We start from the raw sequence: 18,497 nt of genomic DNA, 5'->3' as shown, positions 1-18,497 counted from the left end.
ACACTTGGCACCATAAGGAACGTTTGTTGGATTTGAAGGAATCAAGGTGTGAGATCATGTCGCTTAAGCAAAACTTTGTTTCATCTGCTCAACCAAATTGTGCCAGATCAAAGAGGTTTTCAATCCTAGTGAAATTCTAAATGGTGGGAATCCAATCGAAAGCCCAAAAGCATGGTTGAAATCGAAACCCTAAACGGTTTCCCCAAAACCCTAAAGTTGGCCTCTAAACATTTTCTAATCCGATTTCTAGCATTGTGTTTAATCACTTGATTAAATCACTTCCACATGCTATTAATCCTTCAAATTTGTGTTAGAACATCATTATCCAACCTTGTCAACCTTGAAAAATTGATTGGGCCAAGTGATATTGGATTTGGGCTTGATAGCAACCCAAACCCTCTTTAAACCCCAAATTTTAGGCCCATTCGGTTTAGGCCCTTTAAGGCCCACGAATTTGGTCACCATAGGATTGCTTCATGGCTAAGTTTTGTACCCCCACTTGGCTGGCCAGATCTGTACAAGAAGGTCCTAGAAGGTTCTAGAAAGACAAAGCAAAAGGGCCACCTCACTCTTTCACTCTCACACTCCACCTTGAGAAAAGATCTTGGTCTGATTTTTATGAGAAGAAAAGGCCAACACTCAACCATTCATTCAGTCCTATCACTTTACATAGCTTGTGTAAGAAGCTCTTCAGTCCACTTCCCACGAAAAGCAGCTCTCCTTTACACTTTTCCTTCATAGAACACAAAAGACACTCTCGGACAGTTTTTCGTACCTCTTTTGAATGCCTGTTTCGAAGCTTTTGTAAGTGTTTTCTCGCAACGTTTCCTTCATGAAAGTTGTTTATTTTGGAGTCTAGTTTACGTGGATATCTTATTTGTTCCATTTGGAGATCATTTGATTGGTAAAAAGTTGTTTAGACCCCAGAAAGGTCATTCTGGGCGATAAACTGGAGAGTGTGTTATATTTTGGAGTTTTTGACCAAGCTAATGAATAGATCTTGGTCCGAAATTTTTATGGAGTACTGTTAACATGTGTATATGATTATTGGTTGAGGATTTGTTGCATGATTAAAAGTTTTGGTGAAATATTTTCTTAGGTCTAGAAACTTAGAAACTGGAAGAGGAAAAACAGTTTCTGTTTTGAGAAAGTTTAAATCTTTTATGGTTTAATCTTATTCCAATGGCTTTGATATTTTTATTGGAAGATCCTAAGCCTCTTATATACATGTTAGAATGTTATTTTGAAGATATTTGATGTTAGTTTCGAACATATGAAATTTTATGCAAGGAGATATTCGGTTAGGCCAAAGTGATGATGTTCTTGGCTAAATTTATGTTTTGGTTGATGTTTACCCATGTGATCTTGAGTTTGAAGCTTGGATCTGTTTTAGGACACCTTTTTGAACCATGTGATGTTTTGGTTTGAAGATCACTTCTTTATAAGTCATGGATCAAGAGGTTGATCAAAACAAGTTAGAAACAAAATTCTGTTTTGAACTTAGAAGAGAAACCAAAAAGTTCAAGTATGGTTTTAGTGATTTTGATGACTTTTGTTCATGATTCAAAACATGATTGTTCTTAAGAATATGTTATGAGTGTGGTAGAAGAAAAATTTTGGTTTAATCATGAGTTTCGAGATTTGAAAGAATTACAACAAAAAGCAAAGGAAATAGCCTTGTAAGCTTCGGCCATATAGAGTTTTGATGATTGTGTTTAGTTTTAAATTTTTCTGAATTGATTTTTGAGCTTAGGACAAAATTTACATAAGGTATGTAAATTTTGGTGATTTATGGAGTTAGGATGCAAAATCCTTATGTTAGGGGTAAAATGGTCATTTTCCCACATGTAGAGGGTAAAATGGTAATTTTACTCTAAGTTGATATTTTTTCCATATTCCTAATTGTCAGTGATTAAGTTCTAATTTTTAGAAATCACTACTTTCAGTTTCCCGTGATCGCACTTGAGTTTTGCCTCGAAGCGCGAAGATCGAGGTAAGTTAGCTTTTAACTTACTATCAATTTAATGTGTATGTGTGATAAGTAAGGGAACTAAATTGTATGTATGCATGTTATCATATGTGCCATGCCAAGTCATTACATATTTATCTATTACACAGAATTTATTCTGTCATGAATTATTCATCTGTTACACAAGATATTCTGTCACGTATTGCTATACATGCTATACATGCAAGTATGTCATGTTAAGTTAAGTATGCCATCTGTTACATGTATTTCTTGTCATGTAATATTCATTGTCACATGTTACGCCATGTTAAGAAATGTTGTCTGTTATATGGTATGCCATGTTACGAAATGTTGCATGTTACATGTATGACATGTTATGAAATGTTCTCTGTTACATTTATGTCTCGAAGTATGTCATGCATGTCGTCCTACGTTCATGTCACGTTATGTTACGTCAAGATTTCTGTCTTTTATGTCACGTTCATGTTACGTCACGTTACGAAATGTCATGTCTGCCAGTTAAGTCATTCATGTCAATCACGACCCTAAGCGCTAGGATGGGGTAATATCCTAGTGGAACTCCTTTGTTCACGCTGGAGTGTCTAAATAGGTGTGAAATTCCCTGGGTTGACGAAGTACAGTCAACAGGTTGCGAATGGGGCCTAATTAGCTGGTCACCGGAGCGCGCCAGGCACTAACGCCGATGGTGCCACACATTATGTTATGTGTGTCCATAGCAAGTGTGGCACAAACAGATAAGTCATGGGGCCACAACAACTGTGGAGCATGAAGTATGGGGCCACAACAACTGTGGAGCATACACTACGTGAGACACAGCAATTGTGACACGTAGAATACGTGGGGCCACAACAACTGTGGAGTACGTATTAACGCACTCACAGCTGGTATAGACACCTGTGATGTGATGCGGTAATCGGCAGGGACACACGGCTCAAGGGGACCTGTGTAGCACCCATATGGTCATGTTAATGATTAAGTCTATTGAATAAGATTCCAAGTTCAAGTCATGTTTCACGTTATGTTATATTCAAGTTTACGTTCACGCAATCATGGTAATCCCATGAGACAAGAATATGTTCCAAGTTCATGTTATGTTATGTTCACGTTTACGTTATGTTCCAAGTTCACATTTATGTTATGTCATGCTCAAGTTCAAGTTCAAATTATGCATGTTCATGTTTATGTTATGTTTCAAGTCACGTTCATGCTAAGCTTCAGTTTCAGTTTAAGTTATGCCAGTTATGTTATGTTGTATGTCAAGTTATGCCATGATTACTTATGATTTGATTTTGCATTCATGCTTTTACTGCCATGCATGCATCATTAACCTGTGTGGAAGTTTCCTGTTAACTTGCTGAGATTTGTAATCAAATCTCACTGTGGTAGTCCCAACTACCATTCCCCCCGAATGGTAGATTTTGCTACAGGATCTGAAGGAGAACTGGGAATCGACCAACTGGAAACGGTTGACTAAGCGATGGTGTGACGTAGATGGTAGTACATCAGTTACCTCAGATTACTACTTATATTTGTGGAGTTCAATCTCCAGCACTCTTTTGATCACAACCATATGGACTATTATTGTGATCTCAGTTGTTTAGTATGTCATTATGTATGAAGTATGTTTTAAGTATTTGGGATATTTCGGTTTGGTGCATAGTATTGCTAAAAAGAAAAATTATCCGCTGCGAATATTGCATAATGCTAGATGCACGTTAGGAATATTGCATCTTATATGTCATGAACGGGGGCAGGTAACCTTGTGTTGCATGTCTCGACGCTTCAAATGTCCGTCCGATCCCAAGCGGAATTTGGGGGGCGTCACAGGAACACCCTGTTCATCAAATCCATGAATACTGTTGGGACGTTAGTCAGGCCAAAAGGCATGACCAAAAACTCATAATGGCCATAACAGGTCCTGAAAGCCGTCTTAGCCACGTCTTTTGCCGTGATCTTCAATTGATGGTACCCAGATCAAAGATCAATCTTAGAAAATACCTGTGCACCTTGGAGCTAGTCAAACAAATCTTCTATACGAGGTAGTGGGTACTTATTCTTTACGGTCACCCGATTAAGTTCCCTATAATCAATACACATTCTCATTGATCCATCATTCTTCTTCACAAAAAAGAACTGGAGCTCCCCAAGGTGACACACTGGCCTAATGAAACCCTTGTCCAATAAATCTTGCAATTGCTCCTTGAGTTTCGTTAATTTAGATGGTGCCATCCAATATGGAGCTTTCGAAAGAGGTGTCGTGCTTGGGACTAATTCAATAGCAAACTTTACCTCTCACTCAGGCGATAGTCCAGACAAATCTTTTGGGAAAATGTCTTGGATAATTACTCACAACAAGTATCTGCTCTAATTTCAATTCCTCTTTTGATGCTTCTACCAATCAGGCTAAGAACTCCTGGCAACCATCACGTAACAGTTTTCCAACCTGGAATAGCAGATATGATGGGTGGATGTAACCTCACTTTCGACCCTACAAACCAAAATTCACTTTCTTTTGGGGGTCTAAATACTACTTTTTTAAAACAATCAATACTGGTGTGGTAGGTAGCCAGCCAATCTATACCCAAAATCACATCAAACCTGATCATGTGGAACACTAGTAAATTAGCTGGCATTAGTCTTCCTTCAATGGATAAAGGACACCCCGGTAGAATCTCATCACAGACTACTGAATTTCCTATTGGGGTTGAGACCACTAATTTGTACTTCAACTTTTCGGTTTCTAAAGTGAAAAATCTAGAGTAAGCCATGGAAACAAAGGAATGTGTTGCTCTTGAGTCAAATAACACAATAGCGTTATTAGAAAACAAAGAAAGGGTACCTGTGATCACGTTCTGCATTGTCCATGAACTAAAATATCCAAAGTCTTAACAACAACCAACAAATTAATATCTTAAAGCAAATCAAAGAAGTCATACCAATGATCACATCATTCCTATCCTCTGCCTCTCCAGGTGTCAGTGCAAAAACCCATGTAGGCATACTAGGACGTTGGTTGCTGCCTCATACTGTAACTTTGTTTCTCTGAGGTGGCGATATAATCGCCTTGTTGTTGTCCAGTTGCAATGGGCAATCCTTGATGTAGTGTCCTGGTTTGCAGTAATGGAAACATAATCTTGCCCCTTTTCTGCACTCCCCAGAATGCACTTGGTTGCATGTCCTACACAGATAAGGCTGTTGGTTACCCTGAACCGACCTCTTACTCGAGCTACTACCTTTGTTCCTCTTTATCCACGGTCCCTGGATCATGCCATAAGGATACCCAGATTGAGTAGTCCTCTTCCTCTGATCATATAGAGTAGCGCTTCTTTGAAGGCTTTGTTCAAACACTATGGCCTTATTCACCAACTCTGAAAAGTTTCGAATCTGAAAGGTTACCACTGGTTCATAAAGTTTTTCATTCAGTCCCTGTTCAAACTTACACACCTTCTTCTCCTCATCAAGAATCAGGTACGCAACAAAATGTGACAACTCGGTAAATCTGGCTGCATACTAGTGCACTGTCATAGCTCCCTGCACCAAAGTGGTGAATTCCATACCCTTGTCGTCTCTAACTGAGCTTGGGAAGAAGCAACCTAGAAAAATCTGCTTAAAATGAATCCAACTGACTATTTTCATCCCTTCAATTTCTCTCATAGTTCTTTTAGAAATCCACCATCTTTTCACCTCCCGGTCAGCTTGAATGTGGCATATGCCACCTTCTGCTCATCTGTGTAGGTCAAGACTGTAACGCCCGTCTTGCAGTGGGACATTTTATAAAATGTTTTTAGAAAGGACGACAGGAATTACAGTTCGATTTAAAACTTTTTACTTGCATACCCAGGGTGCAAGACTCTACGTTATAAAATAAAATGTGCTTTGAGAATAAAAGAGGTTTACAGCGAAAAACATAAATCTTGAAATAAAAAGGCCTCTCTCGTACATTTAAAATTCATGCCTAGACTTTTGTGCTCTTCCCCATGGGTCATGTCCGTCCTGACGCGTGCTTTTCATTCCGTTCCTGTGAGGAGGAGGGGCATGCATAAAAAGTAAAATGAGTCGAAGACTCATAAGCATTGCTTCATACAGTTAAAATATAACAACAGAGGATTTTATTCATGCATTCATCATTCATACATACTATACGTACATGCATACGTGCATACATGCGTTCTTTTAGAAAACATCACTAGACGGGATTTTTCTTTAAAGAAAGGCTTTCTTTTTGTGAAACGATTATCCCATCAGTGCCTTCATTTCTTCAAGAATACGTGCATTCGTGCATTCATGCACTTACATTGATGCATACATACATTCTTTCTTATCACTTTCATAGGCCAATACACACTGTTACGCCCCGTATGTTAGGGTTAGCGCTCTTCCTTTGGACCCAGACTCCGCTCATGGCCACAGGTTGGGAATCCCTTTTCAGTCAGGGGCAGCATTGTGTGCACTTCCAGTACTACTTACCCGGGATTGCAATCTGCCCATTCATTGGTACCCTTTCCATTCATTCATGTGGCCGTTACGTATCTTCATACATTTCATGCTTTCATGTCTTTCTTTGCTTTTCATTCATTCATTCATGTCAGCTCTAAAGAGCTGGAGCTTGCATTCTTTTCTCTTCTTTCATTTAAGAGTCATTTCATGAGAAAACATTCCTTTTCATGAGAAAACATCATTTCATGAGAAAAAACATCGTTTAAGGCATAAGCCTGAAAATCGTCTTTCCTTTTTCAGTTCATTTCAGCTCTATCCTTCATTTAACAGTTCGTTCATGGAAAACGTCATTTAAGAACGTACATGAGCTTAAACATCAGCTTTCATAGCATCCATAAGCATCACCTTAAACGTTGTCTTTCATGGCATCTATAAGCATCACCTCATGGCACACATGAAAGCATTGGTTCGTAGGATCCATAAAAGCATCTGTTTTCATATCTTTCATGCGATTTCATCAGTTCATGGATTTTCTTAGAAAAATATATACAATACATACAGCGTATAGTCATCCATTCACATGAGTACAATTAATACTTTAGGTGCATAAAAAGGGGCTGCCAAGGAGGGGCCGTACATACGTATACCTTTGAAAACTTACATTTTCTTTCGTAAAACGTCTTTCGTGTCATTTTTGTAAAGCATCGTAAAGGAAAAGCGTTTCATTTTCTTTTTCTTGTATTTTAGAAAAACTCTAGAAGAGTATGAACGTAATACTTACCTAGACTCCATGCTACTTTCATACCATGCAGTCCATTCATGTGCGTGTCAGATGGCAACCTACATGCATACATATAACCTTAACTTCATTCTCTATCTAATGCATAAGCAACTTAAACTATAAACAGAGCTACACTTCACTTAGAGCACTCTCCTTCTATCTCGTGCTCTTCCATGTCCCTTACTATGACAAGACCTTTGGGGACCCATTATGGTCACCACATCTTCCAACTCAAGGTCTTGCCTCGAGTGCTCATCCACTAAAGTGAACCCATGATTCACCTTAGGGTTAAGACACTAGGACCTTCATCTTACTCTTCTCATTAACCACGTTCTGATGCATGACTCAGATCGACTAAGTCACACATCCCATCCTTAGACAGTACACTCGTCACTATCTTCATGCACCTTAGCCCATACTAATCCTCATTCTCATCCATACAAGCCACACGGCTCTAAGCCAACTCTGAGGCTTAAGCACCATGCAACTATGCTTAGGACAGATTACCCATTACTTATGGTGAATCTGTCTGGCACATGTGTCTCACCAGATTACACATGTACCTTACCCCTTATCACCTAAGATCAACATATAACATGTTAATCACCTGCTCGTAGGGACAAGGGTCATACTTCGATACCAACCTTCTCTTAACCCGGCTAGCATGACTCTTCATGCTACCCATCCCTTTTGGTAGTTCATCCCAACACTTAACATGACAAGACTCCATTCACAACTATGCCTTATGTCACATCATATAACTCGAGACTACTCCTAAGCTGCACCATGACCTTGTCGCATCACCTAACATCCTGCTACGTCAACTCCTAACTCATCGTGAGTATGGTTCCTCACATACTCCCATCACATCGTGACATCTCGTCACGTTCTGCTACGCCATTCCTACACTAACTCTTCACCAATCATAAGCATGACTGCCAATAACCACGTCACTAAGTGACGTTGCCCAGTCATGCTTCCGCTGCGTACTCTTATACTTGTTCTGCTACTTCATGCATACTCCTAGCCATAAGTCCATCACGGTGACACTTGTCACCTCAGACTACAGGCTACGCCATAACTACTTTAGGACATTGTTCCACAGTTCCCGACACTGCTCATCACGTTCCACGCCCATCAATCACACAATCATCCTTATCCTGCTACACGCCACACAAAGTGTTGTTGCCTCGTGGAGTACACTCCACGTATACTCCCTTTTCACATGCTATGACCCATCACCATTATGACATACCAGCCATATGGTGCATCACTCCTCCACATGGAGTACACTCTGCGTGTACTCCCTTCACACGCATTATGCCACATCACTATTATGGCATACCCGCCATATGGTGCATCACTCCACCACATGGAGTACACTCTGCGTGTACTCCCTTCACACGCACTATGCCACATCACCATTATGGCATATCCACCACATGGTGCATCACTCTGCCACATGGAGTACATTCCACATGTACTCCCCTCACACACACCACGCCAAATCACCATTACAACACAGTCCACAACACTACACAGCGTACTTCCCAACTATGCCCAACACTTCATTACACAGCACATCACAATACCACCACTCCACAAATACCAACAGCACAGTCCACAACCTAGTCAACTAATAACATAAATAACAAGGGATAGAGGGTTATACCATTGACGGGATAACCCCTGTGTTGCTAGTTAACCATCATCGTCGAAGACGTTGGAAGGAACGTACGGGGTGACTATACCGCGTACAGTGACTGTTTGGGTGTTTGGATAGCTAGGTGTGGTCATGGAAGGGCTCGTGGTGGCCTTGTGATGGTGGCAAGGAGCGTAACATGATGGATCTAGTCGTGTACAATAGCGGTCAGCCACGCACAGTGGCTGTCCATCATGTGCAGTGGCTACCCACCACATAAAGTGGTGGTTCAGGCTTAAGGTTGGACTAAGGGGGATGCTGGTGGAGCCATGGAGGCTCGGTGGTGGTGGCATGGTGGTCCATGGTGGTGGAGGGAGGGATGGCCGTGTGTGTGATGGAGAGAAGCCTGTGAGAGAGTGAGAGAGAGTGTGCGTGCATGGGTGGCAGATTGGAGCTATGGGTGGTCGGGATAGATGGTGGCTGGAAGAGGCTGGAGATGGTGGTCACACGCCGTGGGTGGCGGCATACGGTGGTGGAGGGAGGAGAACCCATGCGTTGGAGAGGGGAGAAGCCCGTGCGGTGGAGGGAGGCTATGGGCCTCGGGCCACGTGGAGGAGGAAGGGGGAGACCAGAAGGAGCTCGTGGTGGTGTCCAGTGGCCAAGGTGGTTGCGCACGGCGGTGCTAGGGACGTGCACAGTGAACCCGTGCATGGAGGAGGCCACGTACGTGCATGGGAGGAAGGTGGCTGTGAGGTGGAGGCTGAGCTTGCTGGAGGATGATGGCCGGTGGGAGGGGAAGCTGTCGTGTAGGTGGTGGCGTCGGAGGACCGAGGTGAGAGGAAGTGAGAGTGTGAGAGAGGGAGACTGGTGTAGGGATTCTCACTAGAGTTAGGTGGTACCGGTGATGGTGGAGGTGAGACCTATCGGCGCACGGCGGCGTCGGGTTGTGGGGTGGAGCAGTTCGGGCATAGGGGGTGTCATGCAGTGCAAGCCGAGAGGGAGAGGGAGGAAAGAGAGAGGGCTTCAGTATTTAATACAGACCCCTCATCTTGGGGTCCTCAAAACAATCTAACGGTGAAGGATTAAAACACTTATTGGAAAATACGTAAACATTAACTAATTAAAAGCACTTAGAGGAATTAAGGTAGAATATTATTTAAACTAACTTTAGTTTATAAAATAATATTCTTTCATCATTAATAAATGATGAAGTCTTATTTAATATATTTAAAAGGATACAACCATTTGATTAATTAAAACTTTCAACATAATTTAAATCTCATAATATTTTAAATAACTGAAATCATTTTAATAATAACATTTAAATGATTTCCAACAATTATAATATTTTTGCAGCTCTTCAAGAATATTATAATTGTCGCATTTAAAATCAAGCTTAGTTCAATAACACTAGAAATACTCCTTATAAATACTTCCAATACATTTAAAACACTAGGCGTGTCTTAGAAGTCACACAATATATTTGAAGACACGCCATCGGGGTTCGGCACACATGATGAGGCTCACAGTCGCTAGATAGAAGGGGCAGATAATTCACATAATTTCTGCCCTCGGAGTTTGCTTATGTCAAAAAGATGGAATGTACGTCAAAAAGAAGAAGCGTACGTAAGAAGGAAGGAGCGGGGTATTACAAAGACCCATGGTATGTCCTTAATATCCTGAACCCAATCCTTTGCCATGGTTGGCTCACCTCTCCCATCAAATGAAGGGGGTGCATCTGGTTGAATTGTTCAACAGTACAACCTCCTTCATTATTGTTGCATTGGCGACCCTGGGGATTCTGCGCAAGATCATCTATTGATTGATGCGCTGCTGCTCGAAGTAGTTTGGAAGCACTCGGATTTGATTCCCTTTCGTTATCGATTGCGTTCAGATCTGATATACTTCGTTCCCGACGACGAGGTGGTATCCTAAAAAAAACTTGGACATTTAACAATCGTTTAAAAAATATCGAGCTCATAGAAATATAAATAAATAGTGGTACCTATAAGACAAATATATACATATAATACTATAGAGTTATAAAGGTACCTATAATAAAGAGAAAAAATGTACGCACAATAGTAGTAATGATCTATCTCCAAAGTCTAAACCTTTAACCCTATCAAATCTTTATAAAAAGTCTCTAGAATCAAAACAAACCTCAATCAACATGAATTCAACTCCTAAACCTGTATAATCCTACACATCAAGTCATTCCTAAAGTCTATAAATTCTAAAACGTCGAATACTAACAATATTATGCCTTATAGTCCGCTCCACTATCACATCAATCTGAAAATGATTTCTTAAAGTCTATCTATAACCCGAAATCTCACATACTATAGTCTGCTTAACCTCACACCTAGATCTAATACCAACTATAACGCCCCGTACCCGGATGGGCAAGAGAATTACTACCCGTCACTTAATAACATGTCTCCCAACACATCCAAAATCTCCAAAAATTTCATAAATAGTAAACAGTCTCATATTTTCCAAATAGACACATTATAAACTCCACAAAGTCATCATTACAATAATAACATAAACCAAGTGGTCGACAATCACCTAGTAGTCTCAACATAATAAACTGATAAATCTTTAAGTCCTACCAAAACCAAATATATAAATATATTTAAAAGACATCAGAGTTCCGTCTTTTAACATTAGTACCCTAAGGTACTCGACACCCTATCCTCGGCTTAGCCATGCTCACATTTCCTATTCCTGGTCCTCAGTTAGACCCTTCACATTATCTGAAAAATATTATGAAGATAAGGGGTGGGTTATTAACAACTCAGTAAGCAGAGGACATATACTAGAGTGCAAACAAGAGCATTTACAGAGTACAATATGTAGAACAAAATATTTCCCAGAGTTATCATGCAGAACAAAATATGCTTTCAAACGTAACAGAGCGATGATTTTAAGCCACATAAAACCCATAGTACTTTGGAAAACATAACCTAAGCATCATCATCACATCAAAGCAGAACATCTCAAAAAGCAGAGACTATGTTTAACCCCTGTGGTAGGGTTGTGCTATCCCCGGTGGCCAAACCGGGCAGAGATAGAGGTGAATCTTCCCTTTATTATTCTCGAAGTCTCGAGTGTGAATACAGAAACAGAGAAGTTAGTACCAACCCAAATAGAGCAGAGTAGAGACAGAGTTAGATACAAAATCAGTACATCATGCCAAACAGATGCCATATAAGAAAAAAGAGTATTGAAACATATTCAGATCATTCTCACATACTGGAAATAAAAGTCAGAGCATCTTTCTAATCAATGCACAGATTTTCAGATTTTCAATATCGCTCTTTTTCATATTTCAAGGACAACATGATAAAATAAAGCTCATGTCTGCACAATGCATGTCAAAAAATATTTTCCCTCTTTCATATAGATTTCATGAGTAATGCAAATAAATGACCGAGGTTGTTTTTTCCAAGTTCTCATTTCAAAACAAAACATGCAAAATTTTTAGAAAATCAACCTCGGTCTAACAATTCGTGTAAAGTCTAACATAGGAACCTCGCTTACATGACTCCTGCAATGTATTATCTATGCTTTGAATTCCACCACTATTAGTCTTCTCACCTGTTCATAAAAAATAATAAACACTAAGTGTTAATGATGAACAACACAACTTCGATCTAAATAATTAAAACCCATAATTCCAGACCATATTTCAACAAATTAACGCAACTCAAATAGCCACATAATAATCAGGACAACCCACACTTCAACCAAGAATACCATATACCAATTTCAATATTGACCTATACATCCACCAAAACCAATGTCAAACTCAAATAATCAATATATCAACCCCACATTAGCAGCCCATAACTCAAAGCAACCACCATCAACTTCAACCAAAACAACAATACACATGAAACTTTTCTCCGTTCACAAGTCCACAAAAATGTCCGAAACTTCTAAATTTTAATCAGCACCGAGCAAGACTCACTACTATTTATTTCCAAAGTAAAATCCAGATCTTATACCTAGCATCATGTGGTGATCAGTGGAAGAAGAGAGTGAAGCAACACTATCTAGTTGTAAATTTTGTCCTATAATTCAGCAATAACTCCAACACTTGAGTATTTGAAACTTAGGATATCATGTGATGGAAACACCCAAAATAGACAAGTAGACGGAAGGAAGTTACCTGAATGTTTAAAGATGTAAATTGACCCCAGTGGTTTAGTGTCATGTCTTTAACTTACTGAAAACAGCACTGAAAAAAGGAATTTGTTACAAAATGTTTTTGGTGAGAAACCCGACATTCAAGGGTAAGTGTGTGAATGTGATCTTCAAACTAAAACATTACATGGTTTAAAAATGTGTCCTAAAGAAGATCCAACTATCAAACTTAAAATCACATGGCTAAAATTCAATAACACATGAATCTAACTCAAAAACATCAAATCTTAGGCCTAACCGAAATCCTCTTGCATAGAAAATCATATTTTTAAAAATAATACTAAATATCTTCGAAATAATATCCTAACATGTATATAATAGTTAGGATCATCATATAAAAATATTAAAGCCTTTGGAATAAGATTAAACCACGAACTATTCAAACTTTCACAAAACAAAACTTGTTTTTCCACTTCCAGTTTTCAAGTTTCTAGATCTAAATAAATATATCATAAAAAACTTTAGTCATGCAATAAAACCTCAATGAAAATTGACAAACACAAGCTAACAACACTCCATAAAATTTTCGGACCAAGATATGTCCATTAGCTTGGTCAAAAATTCCAAAACATAACATAGTCTACAGTTTCACGCCTAGAATGACCTTTCCATGGTTAAAAATATTTTTTACCAATGACATAAGCATGGAATGAGACTAATAAGATAGCTATAGAAACTACACTCAAAGATGAACAATTTATGTGAAGGAATCATTGTGCAAAAATACTTACAAAGGGTAAAAAATGGCCACGCAAAAAGACCCAGAAATCTGCCTGAGAGAGCTCTTTTGGATTTTCTCTCTAAGAATAGGTGAAGAAGTGATAAAATGGAATGAATGTGCCTTGCACGACTTTAGACTCCTGGAGGGGGAAGTTGTGGGCTTGAATGACCCTTGATTGGAGTTGGCTATGTGACATAAAGTGGAGAATAGTGAAGGGCCAGGACTGCCTGCAGCAGTTGTGAGAGATGGAGGTTGATAGAGTGGATTTCTCCTTCACATCAAGGCACTATTGGGTGCAACTTGTGGAAGTGGATGGTTTGCCATGTGGGGAAGGAAAATTCTTCAAGAAGCTTTGCCAAGCTGGCCAATTTCGTGGGCCTTGTTGGGCCCCAGTCAAGTGAGCTTCAATTTGGGGTTTCAAGGGGGTTTGGTTAGGGTTTGAGGTCCTATCAAGCCCAAAACCAAATTTTTAAGGTTTAAAAGGTTGGATAATGATGTCATAACAAGGATTTGATTAATTAATTGCATGTGAAAGTGATTTAATCAAATGATTAAACACAATTGTAGAAATCGGGGTGAGAAAGGGTTTGGAGGCCAACTTTAGGGTTTGGGGAAACCGTTTAGGGTTTCAATTCTCAATCAAGCTTTTGGGGTTACAATTGGATTCCAACCATTTAGGGTTTCAGTAGGATTGAAACCCTCTTTGGTTTGGTAAAATTTGGTTGAATAGATGAAACACAGCTTTCCTTAGCATGATCTCACACCCTGATTTCCTTCACAAATCTAACTAATGGTTCCTCTTTGTGCCAAGTGTCTAATACCATTCACCATGTGTGGCTAAGATCTTGCCAAGTGTCCAAATAAAACCTCTCTAACCTAATTTGGACATTCCACACTGTGATTTTGAAAACACTGTACTGGGTGAGCTTATCGAGATTACTATTCACTAAAAAAAAATGCATAATAAACTTAGTATTGAAAAATTCTGAATATTCATAAACCTATAGTGAAAATCGTCTACTGAAATTCAACCCCAAAGTGTCCCTAAAAATAAAATCACAATTTCGAACAAGCGTTTCGTTTGAAATTATGAAAATGGGCTGTTGTGCCCTAAAATCCTAAATAATCAACTGAGTCTAATGGCGTAGACCAAAACATATTTTGACACTTCTAACTACATCAAATAATTAAACTCATATTTCTAGTACCATAGTGAGTGATAACACTGACTATGTTGACACACTAAAACCTGAGTGATTGGTCGATTTGTAAAAACTTATGGAGTTTTCACGAGGTTCCTAGAGTTAATAGATTTTCCACCAGTGAATTTCTAGTGGGTTGTTACTTCCTCCCCTCCTAAAAAAAAGATGTCGTCCTCGAAATCGACGCAAGTACAAACATTAACAAGCTAAGTAAAAGATGTTGCCCACCAGAACTATTGTCCATCACTAGACGTATCACTACTGGTCTGCTTCGATGGAGGTGCATTGATGTCCGTCGGCATGGTGTGTTGGGGTAAATACTAAAACACATCGTCCTCTGAATCATACACCAAATTTTCAAAATGACCTGGTTGGGGGGCTGTACGACCTTCTCATCGCTGCTATCAGGCTCCTGACCATCATCCAACAAACGCCCATGTTGAGTCGACGACATGGATGAGCCTGAGGTAGCGGGCTCAGTGTCCATGATGGCAGCACGCTCCTCAGCTGCGCTGCTGGACTCTGCGCGGTCCCGTGGCATCCTAGCCTTGAAACTATCTCGATCAAGCCATGTTGTCGGGTGCAACAGATGGTAACACTCCTCATGAGGTAAGGCTCTCCTCTCATAACCTACTCTGTTACTATCAATGTCTAGAATGTGTGTGCGGTGGTGCTCTTTGCGTTCCGTCTTATGCCAATAAGCGGACACCTCCCTATTCAACTCAGCTAAATGTCTTCTACGACCGTGTTCTCACATCTCAAGCACTCGCTGTGTGGGAAGGGTCAATTTACGGATGGTCTTGGGCTCTTGAGCCATGGAACTGCAAAAAGAATATAATCAAAACGGAGAACATTCTACAGTATACACACTAAAAATGGCCCACAAAAGTTTGTAATGGAAACATATACTTTATTGATATCCAAACAACGAAGTACCACATTTGATATAGCAGTCCCATACAAAGTGAAGCACAAAATATCAACTGAGCCGAAAACAAAATAAAACAAGACTGGATTAGGTATCAAATAACTGGGGGTACTTGGCTCGCATATCGACTTCCTTCTCCCAAGTTGCCTCTTGAATATTATGGTTTTGCCAAAGTACTTTGACTAATGGAATCTTGCGGTTCCGTAACTCTTTTTCCTTCCAGTCAATGATTGGTACCGGCTTCTCCTCGTAGGTCAAGTTGGATTGTAAAGGTACACTAGCGAGATCCACCACTGCCAGTATCAGGTTCCCAAAACTCTTCTTCAATGAGGACACGTGAAAAACATTGTGGATTCCATGGAACTCAGTTGGCAACTCTAGATGGTACGCAACTGCTCCCACCTTTTCCACTATTTCATAGGGTCCCACGTATCTTGGACTTAATTTTCCCTTCACTCTAAAATGGCTTACTCCTCTCATAGGGGATACCTTCACATAGACCCAATCTCCAACTTTGAATTCTATACTCCTCCTTTGATTATCAGCGTAACTCTTTTGTTGGTTCTGTGCAGTTTTCATCCTTTCTCTGATCATGTGGACTTGATCCTTCATCTCATGCAAGACTTCAGGCCCAAGCACTTTGCTTTCCCCTACTTTGTCCCAATACAACGGCGATCTACACTTTCGGCCATACAAGGCTTCATAAAGTGCCATCTGAATGGTGGCTTGGAAACTATTATTGTAAGCAAATTCTATTAGAGGTAGTTGCTTCTCCCAGTTCCCTTTATTTTCCAAAACACAGGCTCTTAGCATATCTTCCAAAGTCTGTATTGTCCTTTCTGTTTGCCCATCTGTTTGCGGATGGTAAGCACTACTAAACTTCAATCTAGTTCCCATCAAGTCTTGCAAACTTTGCCAGAAACGTGACGTGAAATGAGGGTCTCTATCAGACACAATCGTCTTAGGCACTCCATGCAATCTGACAATCTCTGCTATATAAATTCTCGTTAATCTCTCCAAAGATTCTGTATTCTTAATGGGTATAAAGTGATCACTTTTTGTCAGACGGTCCACTATCACCCAGATAGCATTATTTCCGGTTGAGGTTCTTGGAAATCCCACTACAAAATCCATCGAGATATCCTCCCATTTCCATTCTGGGATTGGCAGTGGCTGCAATTCACCTACTGGTTTCTGGTGTTTCGCTTTAACTAATCTACATACTGAACATTTGTTCACAAATTTTGCTATGTCCTTCTTCATTCCTTCCCACTAGAAATGCTGCTTCAGATCGTGGTACATCTTTGTACTACAGGGATGAGCAGTGTAAGGTGTGTTATGAGCTTCCTTCACTACCTTTCCTTTAAACCCTTGGTCTGCTAGGATGACCCTTCGGTTCTTGTAATACAAAGTTCCATCCTCTCTGATGCTAAAGTCCTTTGGTCCTTTTGACTTCTCAATTTTCCCGATGACTTTTGCAAGCTTACTATCTTTCTTCTGACGGTCTTTCAGTTCTTCCCAATCCAATGGAATGAACTCCTAAATGGTGGTAAGAATGACTTCCCAACTATGGTTCTCGATCAACAGTTTCCTCATATTGCATAAGAGTGAATTTACTTCTAACGACAAGATAGACAAATCCTCTGATCTGCTCTTGCGACTCAAAGCATCAGCTACCACATTGGCCTTTCCGAGGTGGTACTTGATGTTGCACTGATAATCGTTGATTAATTCCAACCATCTTCTCTGCCTCATATTAAGGTTCTTCTACTCGAATAGATACTGAAGGCTTTTGTGATCTATGAAAACTTCACACTTTTCGCCATACAAGTAGTGTCTCCAAATCTTAAGAGCAAAAACCACTGCAACTAATTCCAAATTGTGTGTAGGATAATTCTACTAATGATTCTATAGTTGACGTGAAGCACAAGCAACTACTTTCCCTTCTTGCATCAGCACACACCCGAGTCATGCTTTAGATGAGTCACTATACACTACAAAAGGCTTAAGAGGCTCCAACAGTGTAAGTACCGGTGCGGTTGTAAGTCTTTTCTTCAACTCAAGAAAACTTGCCTAAATACTGTGTTCTCCACGCCAATGGTAGTGTTATGGTGACCAAAATCTTGTTCCTCTCTTGCTTGGTTCTCGATCAATGGTGGTCACGATGACCATTGTGGTAAGGTGAGGTTAAGTGTTTAGGCTAGAATGAGTGTATGGAGTGGTGGAAATGGTTGGGAAAGTGTATGGTTTCTTTGGTTAAAAGTGGTGCACGGCAATGGGGTGAGTATGGTTGGCGCCACTTGAGATTAGGGTTAGGGTTGGATGATGATGATGGACGGTTAGGGTTGTGTTTAGGGTTTTGGGACTTTGGGTAAGGTGTGGTCGGCTAGGGTTGGCTGAACAAGGCTAGGGAGTGATTCTAGGAAGTTGTTTCTAGAATCTAGGAACTCAATTTGGAAAGTGTTTGGCCGTGTATGGTGTAGTGTTTGGGTCAACTAGGGTTCCTAAATTATAGGAACCTAGTTTGGCAAGTGGAGTGGGCGGCTACGTCAAGTCCAAATAAGGCAAGTAGTGGCCGAATAGG

At 40.1% G+C, this 18,497-nt stretch overlaps 1 protein-coding gene across 1 annotated transcript; it reads right to left on the bottom strand.

The window, feature by feature from the left end:
• Positions 1-17,185: 17,185 nt before the first annotated feature.
• LOC118348924 lies at positions 17,186-17,668 on the bottom strand. Its single transcript, XM_035691504.1, has 2 exons — positions 17,531-17,668; positions 17,186-17,452 (listed from the first exon to the last, which is right to left on the bottom strand). Exons 1-2 carry the CDS (start codon positions 17,666-17,668, stop codon positions 17,186-17,188), a joined length of 405 nt encoding a protein of 134 aa, XP_035547397.1.
• Positions 17,669-18,497: the final 829 nt, after the last annotated feature.

Source organism: Juglans regia, chromosome 7 (assembly GCF_001411555.2).
Source record: "Juglans regia cultivar Chandler chromosome 7, Walnut 2.0, whole genome shotgun sequence".
Lineage (NCBI taxonomy): Eukaryota > Viridiplantae > Streptophyta > Magnoliopsida > Fagales > Juglandaceae > Juglans > Juglans regia.
Note: the sequence above shows the minus strand (reverse complement) of the source record. Positions and strands in the feature narration are given on the sequence as shown.

Coding starts and splice junctions, on each gene's coding strand:
- LOC118348924 (XM_035691504.1), bottom strand. CDS start 17,668: ATGAGGCAGAGAAGATGGTTGGAATTAATCAACGATTATCAGTGCAAC. Junction 17,453..17,530: donor TGTCTATCTTGTCGTTAGAA/GTAAATTCACTC, acceptor ACCACCATTTAG/GAGTTCATTCCATTGGATTG.